General features: G+C 46.8%; 2 protein-coding genes across 6 annotated transcripts in view; one reads left to right on the forward strand and one right to left on the reverse strand.

Annotated features, from left to right (window-relative positions):
- Window positions 1–6,696, reverse strand: part of LOC102761903 (chromosome unknown open reading frame, human C2orf76) — a 72,469-nt gene extending 65,773 nt beyond the window's left edge. For 4 of the 5 annotated variants that reach the window (XM_015567778.1, XM_006769664.2, XM_015567774.1 and 1 more), the window contains exon 1: window positions 6,627–6,696. The gene's annotated coding sequence lies outside the window, so the exon portion shown is untranslated. The remainder of the gene's footprint in view (window positions 1–6,626) is intronic. The other variant, XM_015567777.1, reaches the window with a different exon arrangement.
- An 84-nt stretch (window positions 6,697–6,780) lies between these two features.
- Window positions 6,781–10,945, forward strand: part of DBI (diazepam binding inhibitor (GABA receptor modulator, acyl-CoA binding protein)) — a 5,218-nt gene continuing 1,053 nt past the window's right edge. The window contains exons 1-3 of the mRNA XM_006769663.2: window positions 6,781–6,905; window positions 7,952–8,069; window positions 10,184–10,246. Coding sequence (XP_006769726.1) covers window positions 6,897–6,905; window positions 7,952–8,069; window positions 10,184–10,246 — 190 coding nt within the window. The 5' untranslated portion in view covers window positions 6,781–6,896. The remainder of the gene's footprint in view (window positions 6,906–7,951; window positions 8,070–10,183; window positions 10,247–10,945) is intronic.

Raw genomic sequence — 10,945 nt, forward strand, 5'->3', positions numbered from 1 at the left:
TCCAAAGTTGGTAAAAGATATAATTCTACAGAATCAAGAGTGAAGTGAACCCCAAACAGAACAAACCTAAAGAAACCCACTCCAAAACACATCATAATCAAACTTTTGAGCCCTAAAAGAAAATATCCTAAAAGCAGAGAGAAAATAAACATTGTCTATAGTGGAAAAACAAATGCAAATGGCAGTGGGTTTTTCATCATAAATCATGGAAGCCAAAGGAAGTGGCACACTTTTCAAATGCTGAAAGAAAAGAACCATCAACCGCTGGGCTGGTGTGGCTCAATGGACTGAGTGTCCTTCCAGGTACCAAGGGGTCACTGGTTGGATTCCTCCTGGTCAGGGCACATGCTCAGGTTTCGGGCTCCATCCCCAGTAGGAGGCAACCAGTTGATGTTTCTCCTTCATCAACAGAAAATAAAAAAAACATTAAAAAAAAGAAAGAAAAGAACCATCAACACATATACTATACCCAGTGAAAATATTCCTCAGAAATGAAGAGAAAATCAAGGCATTCTCAGATGAAGAAAAGCTAAGAGAATTTGTTAGCAGCACATCTACCCTAAAAGAATGCATAAAGGATGTCTAAACAGAGGAAAATAAAAGAAGAAACCATGGACCAACAGGGTCAATCCACCAACAAGATACAGCAATCCTAATGTGTATAAAAACAAAGCTGTTAAATATGTGAAGAAAAAACCTGATAGAACTGAAAGAGGAAACAGACAAATCCACAATTGTGGTTAGAGATTTCAACACCCCCTTTCTCAGCAAATGGTAGAATAATTAGAGAGAAAAGCAGCAGGGATATAGAACTCAGCCATCAATCAACAGAACGTAATGGACATTTACAGAACATTCCACTGATGACAGCAGAATGCACATTCTTTTAAAGTGCCCACAAAATACATGCCAGTAAGACCATATCCTAGCCACAGAAAAACACATAACAAATTTAAAGAAGTGAAATCATACAGAATGTATTCTCTGACCTCATTGGAATAAAAATAGAAATCAAAGCCAGAAAGACATGGGGTAAATCTCTAAACACTTGGAAACTAGGCAAGAGGCTGTTATACAATCCCTGGGTCAAAGAGGAAATCTCAAAGGAAATTTAAAATACACTAAACTGAATGAAAATAAAAATACAACATAAAAGTTGGGGGACACAAAGGAGAACTAAGAGGGAATATATATAGCACTAAATGTATACATTAAAATTTAAAGTCTCAAATCAATAATCTAACCTCCCACTTCAAGAACCTAAAAAAGGAGAGGAAAACAAACCCAAAGCAAGCAAAAGGGAAAAATAATAATTAAAAAAAATCAATAAAATTAAAAAAACAGAAAGACAATAGAAGAATCAGTTTTAAAAAAAGAGCTGGTTCTTTGGAGATATTTTTTAAAATTGACAATCTTGCACAAGCTTGGCAAAGAAAAAAAGAGAGAGAACACACAAAAGACCAACATCAGAAATGAAATAGAGAATATCATTACAGACTCTGCACACATCATGAGGATAACAGGGAATACTTTGAACAAATCCAGGTATGCAAACTTTACAACTTTGATAAAATGGACCAATTTTGTGAAAAACACAAACTATCACCATTACCCAGATGAGATAGAAAATTTTAATGGCCTATAATTTTAAAACACCCAGAAGAAGAACCTCCAGGCCCAGAAGGTTTCATTGGCTAATTCTACAAAACATTTAAAGAATTAACAACAGTTCTAAGCAACTTATTTCAGAAAATAGAAAAGGGAGAAAACATGTCCTATTTCATTTTATGAAGCCAGTAGTACCATAACAAACCAAAGACATTATTAAAAAATAACTACAGACAAATATTCCTTATGAATACAAACATAAGGACCCTTAAAATATTAGCAAATATAATTCTGCAATATATACAAAGGATTATATACCATGACCAAGTGGGGTTTCTTCCAGGGAAGTAAGGCTAGTTCAATATTTGAAAAGAAATCCATGTAATCTACCATTTTAATAGGCTAAAGAAGAAAAATCATGTAATCATATCAATCAATGCAAAAAAAATTTGATAAATTTCAACATCCATTCATGATAAGGACTCTTAGAAACAGCACTAGAGGGAAACTTCCTCTACTTGATAAAAAACATGTACAAAAACCCTACAGCCAATATGACACTTAATGGTGGAAGACTGAATGCCGTCTCCCTAAGATCAGGACAAGGCAAGTGTATCCACTCTCATCATAGACCTCCAGCTCTGCCCACCTCTCCCTGCTCCTTTCCCAGAAGCATTTCCCAGGTGCCTCCCTCCCTTTAAAACACACAAGTCCCCTCCCAGCTTTCCTGGAGCCAAGCATCAGTCACATGCCAAGAAAATAGAAAATAAATACCAAATGAATAGACTTCAACACTTGTTAATGCCCTACCCCGTGCCTTCTAGTAAAGCTTTGCTGTAACTGTAGTCCATTTTTTAACGATGGGTTACTTCTAGTAAGTGAGATTTCGTTTAGAAGGAGAAATCTAATATTAAACTACTATTCATACCCCAGGGCAAGAACTGCTTTCACTGCTGCGAATGCATCTTGCCTGACTGACTACCCTGAGAACCAGCAAGTGAAGCCTCTCAGTCAAACCAGGGGTCCCAAGAAAGTGAGGGCGGGCTGTTATAGCGACAACGGCCTGCCTGCTCACCGGGAGGGGTTGACTAGGCCGACTGGTTCACGGTTCCCCATCTTCCCCTAACACTTCAGGTGTTCTGTTTCCAAGGCTGGGAAGTCACAGAGAGATTACATGGGCCTTGCACCAGAGTTCATCTACTTTACTCTACCAGCCGTGGGCAAACTACGGCCCACAGGCCGAATCCGGCCCACTTGAAATGAATAAAACTATTGAAAAAAAAGACCGTACCCTTTTATGTAATGATGTTTACTTTGAATTTATATTAGTTCACACAAACACTCCATCCATGCTTTTGTTCTGGCCCTCCGGTCCAGTTTAAGAACCCATTGTGGCCCTCGAGTCAAAAAGTTTGCCCACCCCTAGTTTCACATTCAGTTCTCATAAACTTAGTTGGTTTCCAGTTCATGGCTAATCAGAAGAAATACATTTCATAGTCAGAAAAGCACTTCATTCATTCAATTACCATTAGTTGAGTGCCAAAGAAGTGACAGGCACTTGAAGATAGGCACTGACCAATACACAGTGATCCCTATCCTCCCTAGCTTATGTAGAGGGGGTTCAGAGAGAAGAATAAATTAAAATTAAATAAAATTACAAAGTGTGACAGTGAATGACATGGCTATAAACAGACCTGAGGAGCTTACACTTTCTCCAGATATAAAAAGCAATTTCCTTTCCAACACTGTTGAAATACAGAATTAAAAATTCAGCCCTAGCTGGTTCTGCTCAGTGGGTAGAGCCTCGGCCTGCGGACTGAAGGATCCTGGGTTGGATTCCAATCAAGGGCACATGCCCTGTCTGTGGGCTCTATCCCCAACAGGGGGTGTGCAGGAGGCGGCCAATCAATGATTCTCTTTCATCATTGATATTTCTATTTTTCTCTCCCTCTTCCTTCCTCTCTGAAATCGGTAAAAATATATTTTTAAAAATTTCATAAAATTTATTGGCTCCAAATATACTCTAAAATTTGTTTTTAAAAATAAAATCCCTTGCTGAAACCGGTTTGGCTCAGTGGATAGAGAGTTGGCCTGCAGACTGAAGGGTCCCAAGGGAATGTACCTGGGTTGCAGGCACACCCCCAGTAGGAGATGTGCAGGAGGCAGCTGATTGATGTTTCTAACTATCTCTCTCCCTTCCTCTCTGTGAAGAATCAATAAAATATATTTTAAAATAAAATAAAATTCCAGATGCTGGTGTGTTACTATCTCTATGTTAAAAGCTGAATGCCATTCCACAATCCTTACTTAGTTCCACACTTGAGTTGCTTTAAGCAACTACTGTAGACTCACCTAGGCACAAAACTACCTTGTGGGAAATGTTTTGTTCTTAGGAAAGTGAAGTCGAGTCCAAACAGGCAACCAACAAATCAATCAACCACTTAAACTGGAGACGGCCAATATAAAACAGGAATCTGGCTTTCTACAATGTTCAACTCCAACCAATCTGAGGTACATGTTTAAAATTACATCATGAGAGATACCTAATCTTTTCAAATACGCCAAACACAATGACCTAATGTTAAAACCTACTGTCTAGCAGGCACGTTGACTGCAAATCTGACCCACACGGACAATAACCTGAATTCCCATCAAGGATGCTGTAAGCACCAAACGATGGAGCCAAAATGCTTCCAGGTTTCATCTGGGCCTCAGCGGGAAAAGCAGCGCTGAATCATCATTTTGGGAGAAACACACATTTCTTACAATTCAGATGTAATTTCTTCACGTTTAACTCCAAGGCTTTTGTTAATTTGCTTGACTGTTTTCTCAAACAAGATTATTCATAGTCTACAGGCTCTGGATTTGTTCCTTGCAATTGTACCTCTACTTCCCATTTCATAAAGCCTCGCCTAGGTTAAGTTACTTCTGAAAGCTTCCGCCTGCCTTTTCCTTCTAAACACCTACCATTGTAAATGGGGGAAGATGTGTAGTCCAGTCCTCTTGTCACATATTAGGAATAGGAAAGGAATGATCTCTCTTTTTGATAATCTCCAGAGAATTTTCATCAAATCCCTCCCTTCACCCACTCCTCTGTAATCGCGGGGAAAGCCTCCCTTTCGTCTCCTGGGCATCACCCTCAAACTCTGCCATCCACCCGTGCTGCTCCTCTGTGTTCCCATGGAGACCATCAGCCTCGGTGACAACCTGGCAAGGGCCTGCCCCCCTCGGTCTCACCATCCTCTGCTCGAAAGCCTCTGGCTTCCATCGAACTCAGAATAAACGTCAAGTCCCTATAGAGATCAGGCTCTGCATCCTCCTCAGCTCTCCAGCGCCCTCTCCTTCCACTCCTCCTCTCACTCCCTGCTCCCACCTTCACACTAAGGTCCTGCCTGGAGTGCTCCCTCCTCTCTGCGAGGGTCCTTCTCAAACGTTACCTCCCTTAACCCTCCACCAGCCCATCCCATGTGAAACTGTCAACTTCCAACCCCCTATCCTCTAACACACTTTCTATTTAACTTGCTTTATTAACTATTATCCCTAATATAAGTTCTAAGGATTGTTAACGTAAAAAACCATTGAAACCTGTAAAGAATTTTTGTGAGTTTATTTGAGCCAAACTGTCGATGCATGCCGGGAAGCAGAACCTCAACGAATTGAGATAGTGCTCCGGAGAATGGCGGGGTTACATTTGTATTTATACATTTGCAATCACCAATCACACGAGGGACGTAGGTGGGTTACATGAAATCCATTGGTGATAGATTAAGGACGAAGGATAAAGCAAAGCAGGGGAAACCCCTGGGATTGGATAGAAAGTAAAATGATGGACACATACTTAAGTGGGTGCAGGACCAATTAACATAATAATGAAGGAATTTGGTATCTGTCCTGGCGCCCAGCACTTTAGGTTGTACCCCCAAGGGGTCCAGAAAAAGGGAAGTTATAAGTTACCCAGACATTTCAAGGGTATGTTATCATAGATGCAAAAAGATAGATAGGCTCAGTTAAGGTAAAGATTGACCTTGTCAGTGAAGATACTGGCCTAGCATGTAACTGCCCACCATCACTGCTTTTAGTTAAAGTTTCATTTCAGACCATCCTTTGTGGTGACTTTAGGTCTCTGAGTTTGCAAGCCTGCCATGCAGGCCTCCCCTGAGCCTGTCAGATCAGCACGTGGCCCCTTTCGTCCACAGGATGCAAGAAATTATGTGGGGTGTTTTTTTTTTCACTGCTGTATCCCAAGGGCCAGGAAGGTGCAAGTTACCTGACAAGAGCGAGTAAATATTTGTCAATGAATGCAAGTGTCATCCACGTAAGAGATATGTGCTGGACACCAGGCCGGGCCACGTTTGTTAAAGTCAAGGTAAGAAAGACACTGTCTCTGCCTTTAATGCACTAGAATCAGTGGTTCTCAACCTTCTGGCCCTTTAAATACAGTTCCTCATGTTGTGACCCAACCATAACATTATTTTCGTTGCTACTTCATAACTGTAAATGTTGCTACTGTTATGAGTCATAATATAAATATCTGATATGCAGGATGGTCTTAGGCGACCCCTGTGAAAGGGTCGTTCGACCGCCAAATGGGTCGCGACCCACAAGTTGAGAACCGCTGGACTAGATGGAGAAATGCACCACCAACAAAAATGTGCAACACAGAGCTGCAAACTAAGGCAACCGGAAGGCGTGCCAAATGCTCAGAGGACGAGGCCTCGGCCTCGCTTTCCCGGGGACCGGCTCAGCCACCCACCGGCTCAGCCACTCCTCTAGGTTCCTGAGATGAGAAGGAGCCCCTCGCCCTCCCCCCGCCTGAGCGGTTCCTCATCCAGAGGAGCAACTTCCGGCCTGCTCGCGCCGCCGGACACGGGATCAGTGAAACATGTTTAACAGGCTCTGCTCTTCAGCCTCCACCCCTCTCCTCTGCCCTGCGGGTCACTCCCCCGCAGGCTGGGGCTGAACCCGGGTCGGACCACAGCACCCGCTCCCTGATGCGCGCCCTACTTCCGCGGTCCCACCTGCTCCCGGAGTTCCCTTCGGCTCCCGTCCGCGCGTGCGCGAGCAGTCCCACGTGAGCTCGGGTGAGGCGGTCGGCGGGCGGCGGGCAGTGCCCAGAGGATGGCCACGCCCTCGCGCAGAGCTGGCTTCTGATTGGCTGCCGGGCGCTCGCCCGAGCCCCGTGGCCTGCGACTGCTCCTCTAAAGGCGCTGCCAGACGGGTGTTGCGCTACTTCTGCCAGCTCCTCGCCGCGTCCGCCTGCTCCCGAGTCCTTGCACCTACCCGCCGGCATGTCTCAGGTAGGACACGTGCGGGGCTGCGGAAGGGCAGCGGGCGGGCAGCCGGCGTGGGGACCACCCCGCAGGTAGAACCCTGGAAGGTCTTTCTCTTCGCGGCTCCGTTCTGCCTCCTGGACCCATGCCCAGCCCTGACTCTTTGGACAGAGCCTTGAGAGCGGAACTTTCGGTTTGGGGCGCCCTACCCCGCCATCCACCCTGTAACTGCTGGCAGGTTGCCCATCGAGTGGACTTCGCGGTGAAGCAGGGATAGGGATCGGAGGCGAGGGTCCGAGGTAGAAAGAGGAGGGGTAGAGGGTTGCATGAATGGAAGGAGAAGGGACCGAGTCCCCCATCCGGAAAGACAGGACATGAGTAAGGGCGGAGAAGGGAAGCGAGGAGACCGTGGCTGAGAGTTTGGAGGTCAGAAGTAGGGGCCGAGTGTCCGTGCGGCCGGGGGAGGGTGCGCCGGAGAGAGGCGACCCCCCGAGGCCTTCCCCTCCCTTCAGTGTAGCCGCTTTTCCGAGACCGAGCTATGCTGGGCGACCTTTGGCTCCTCTCCTCTCTCTCTCCAGTCCGGCACTGGGACAGAGGTTGGCGCTGGACGCCCCAAACTCGGGGGAAGGGGGCCAACTGACTCAGGCCCTGACCTTGCTGTACTCATGCCCTGCCCACTTTTCAGCCGTTTTAGCCACCCCTGTCCCCAGGTCAGGGCTTCACTGGGACCTCAGCCATCCGCCAGGGCGACCCGGTATTGCCCAGGCAGGTGGCCAGCCGCCTCTCCTGCGGAGTACACTCCCGCTGCAGGCAGTCTTAGCCTTCTCCTTCCCCCGCTATTTCCAGTACCTGACACCCGGTGTATGAGAGCTTCCTTAATGTAGTTGTCAGTAAGGGAGCCTGTGAGCCACTCCTTGTTTTGCTGCATCTTTCTAGCTGGCCGGTTGTGGGGAGGAGGGGACACACTTGCGAGGGAGCTGCTTTCCCTCACCTGCGTTACAGGAGTGCTGCCTCTGCAACTCCGCCATCCCTTACCGAGCTCCATTCAGGCCTCTCCTCTCCCTCGCATTTAGGCTGAGTTTGACAAAGCTGCCGAGGATGTTAAGAACCTCAAGACCAAGCCAGCAGACGATGAGATGCTGTTCATCTACAGCCGCTACAAACAGGCGACTGTGGGTGACGTGAATACAGGTATGCTGAGGCGAAGCGGACGGGCCCCTGTTCATCCAAGCAGACTCGGCAGCCTCAGTGGGTGCTGGGACTCTTAATCTGTGGGAACCTCGCTCAAAACCTTCTGAACTCTTTGGGTGGGATGGTAATTTTTATGATGTTTCTGGGGTGTAAGTCGGGAGAGGTTCCCCGAGGTCATGTTCCTGGATTGGGTGTACAGACCCTGCACTGTTCTTGGTTCTTGGTAGGTCAGGTAGCAGAGCTCAAATCCTAGACTTTACTGATCATCAAGAGCATTTCCCATCTTCTTGGGAGGTGGTGAAGGCCCCCAGCTTGGAAGAGACTTGCTCAACTCTCAGCTCACTAGTAGCTTTGTTGAAGCATAGTGCTTCCACCCGAAACCGGCAAGATCAATGTCTCCGCGTACTTGGCAGGGGACCAAGCCTAAATCAGGAGCAAAGAAGCAGCTGGCTTCCTGGGACAGGTCAGAGCATTTTTTGCTGAAACATTTCCTGGTGACCATTCCCTGTTGAAAAGTCTTGGTACAAATTTTGAGGCCATAGTTTGAATTCACGTATTCCATAGTACTGCCTTTCCTGCCTCGGCCAGTTTGTATTCTGCCCCCAAAGTCCCTGATTCTCAGGTGTATACTTTGCTCTCAGGAAAAATCTCCCACAAATCAATAAGAAATAGACTAACAATTCGGGGAGGAAATGGTGCAAGGGTATGAACATACAGTTCACAAAAAAAGACACTCAGAAAACTAAACAGTAATGCATGAGGCAGAGAAATGGGTTAAGCAGTGGCATGATTCAGTCCACGCAAGGACTCGGAGGTGGTGGCTATGGCACCACAAAAGGAGGTTACCTCCTCCCCTCTCTGATGAGGAGGGTGAGTGTGGCCCCCAATTCCACTGCAGTTGGGTTGGAGTGGAGCCAGGTGGGCTGGCTGCGAGCCTGCTGGATGCAGAAGTGCCCAGAGGTAGGGATCTGGTGCAATGCCAAATCGAACTTGGGTTCCCAGGGAGGGCTGAGTTGAGAAAGGTCTCGTGGTGGAGGTGAGTTTTATGCTGGGTTTATAAGCTGTGTCCTCCTGGGAAGTGGGTGGAGAGATGAAGTGGGGGCGGCTAAAGCCGCCAATACACTCTTCGGCCAAGCAGTGTTTTCCCAGAGACTGGGCCTGCCCTGCTTTCACGTGAGGGCAGATAGGCTGGCTTGGCAATCTGTAACTTCCGGGTCAGGGAGGTAGCAGCACACTCTCAGGCTTCACAGTCCAGTACAGTAGCCACTAGCCACACATGGCTATCTAAATTTAAACTGAAGGTAGTTCAAATTAAATAGAATCAAAAGTTCAGTCTTCAGTCACACAAGCCACTATTCCAGAAGCTCAAGTGGCACAGTGACAAGTTGGACAGTGCAGATGTACAGCATTTCCATCATCACAGAAGGGCCACTGGTGGGGGCGCTGCTCTAGAAGTTGGTTGATGACTGCAGGTGCAGTTCCTCCCAGGCACCTCTGGGAGTGCTTCCCAGAAAGCACTTAGGAAGGCTTGATGTTCCTCTGGCACAGGGTCCGGGCTGTGGGCGCCGTGGTTGCTCCCCTTGGCTTGGTTCTCTGCGTGGCAGGGAATAGGTCAGCAGGGAACTCGTGAGTGTGTTTCCCAAGTGCAACTGATAAGTCTGTAAGCATAAAATCCTGGTCTAACTTAAAGAAACGTTGCTCTCAGGAAAAATCTCCCACAAACCAACAAGAAATAGACTAACGATTTGGTGGGAAAATGGGGCAAGGATATGAACATACAGCCCACAGAAAAGGACACTCAGAAAACGAAACAGTAATGCATGAGACAGAAATGGGGTGGGAAGGAAACTTCACAGTATTGTTTAAAGTGCAGTTTTTAAAAGGAGATGTTTGGGAGTTCACTTTTGAAGACAAGGACCCTCTAGTAAGGAACAGTTGCCCTTTTACTTTCTCTGGATTTTAAGTTTGTATTTCTGTACACTGTTCTGGGCCGTTTACCTTCATGAGTGTAGAAGGGATCGATGTGAGAAAGATGCCTTTCCTGGCAAGAAAACTGATAAAGTTTTCCTTTGGAGCTGGAAGCAGACCTAATGTCTTTCCTTTTCTTGTTGAAGAACGGCCTGGGATGTTGGACCTCAAAGGCAAGGCCAAGTGGGATGCCTGGAATGCGCTGAAAGGTAATTGTTCTCACCCGTGTCCCTCATTTGTGAAGCCCAGTAATGAAATCCTCCTGATGATGGCGTGCGAGGGGTGAGGAGGGAACACAGAGTGGGTGCGGCCCCGGCTGGACACAGCTTGACCTGTGTCAGAATGGAAAAAAACTGGGCCACCTACTTCTTCTCTTAATACCAGCAATGCCTTCTCCAGAAGCACCGTCTCCAAGTCGTGGTGTCGTCTGGAGAGGAGGGACAGGGGCCAGGCCACTGAGAAACAGAGTAGAAGTCGATATGGTTGGCAAGGGCTTATCTATACTCAGAATTAGGGAGGTTTGCTGCCCACAACTCCTCTCCCCCACAAGGCCAGGCAGTGACCCCGTAGCTCAGGCAGCCCTCCCTAGTCTCCTTCCAGCCAGAAAGGCACAAAAAAGAAAGGAATGAGCTAATGCTTGGCCAGCCTCTGGCCCTCGTAGGCTCAGTGAATGGAGCTATTCTGCGCTAAGCAACAGCAGCCAAGTGTCCCAGCTCCGACTTAATCATGTGCCACCTGCACTAGCAAGACCTAAAAGTTGGCACTAACGTGCCTGCCAGCTTTTTTGTTCTTGTAGCTAGCTTCTGAATAAGCCCTCTGTGTTCCTGCAAATGAGAAACACTTGAACTCAAAAAGGATCAGAATACAATAAAAACACTCCTAGGATTTGAAGGAACTGGAACAGGAAT

Source organism: Myotis davidii, unplaced genomic scaffold, assembly GCF_000327345.1.
Source record: "Myotis davidii unplaced genomic scaffold, ASM32734v1 scaffold3, whole genome shotgun sequence".
Classification (NCBI taxonomy): domain Eukaryota; kingdom Metazoa; phylum Chordata; class Mammalia; order Chiroptera; family Vespertilionidae; genus Myotis; species Myotis davidii.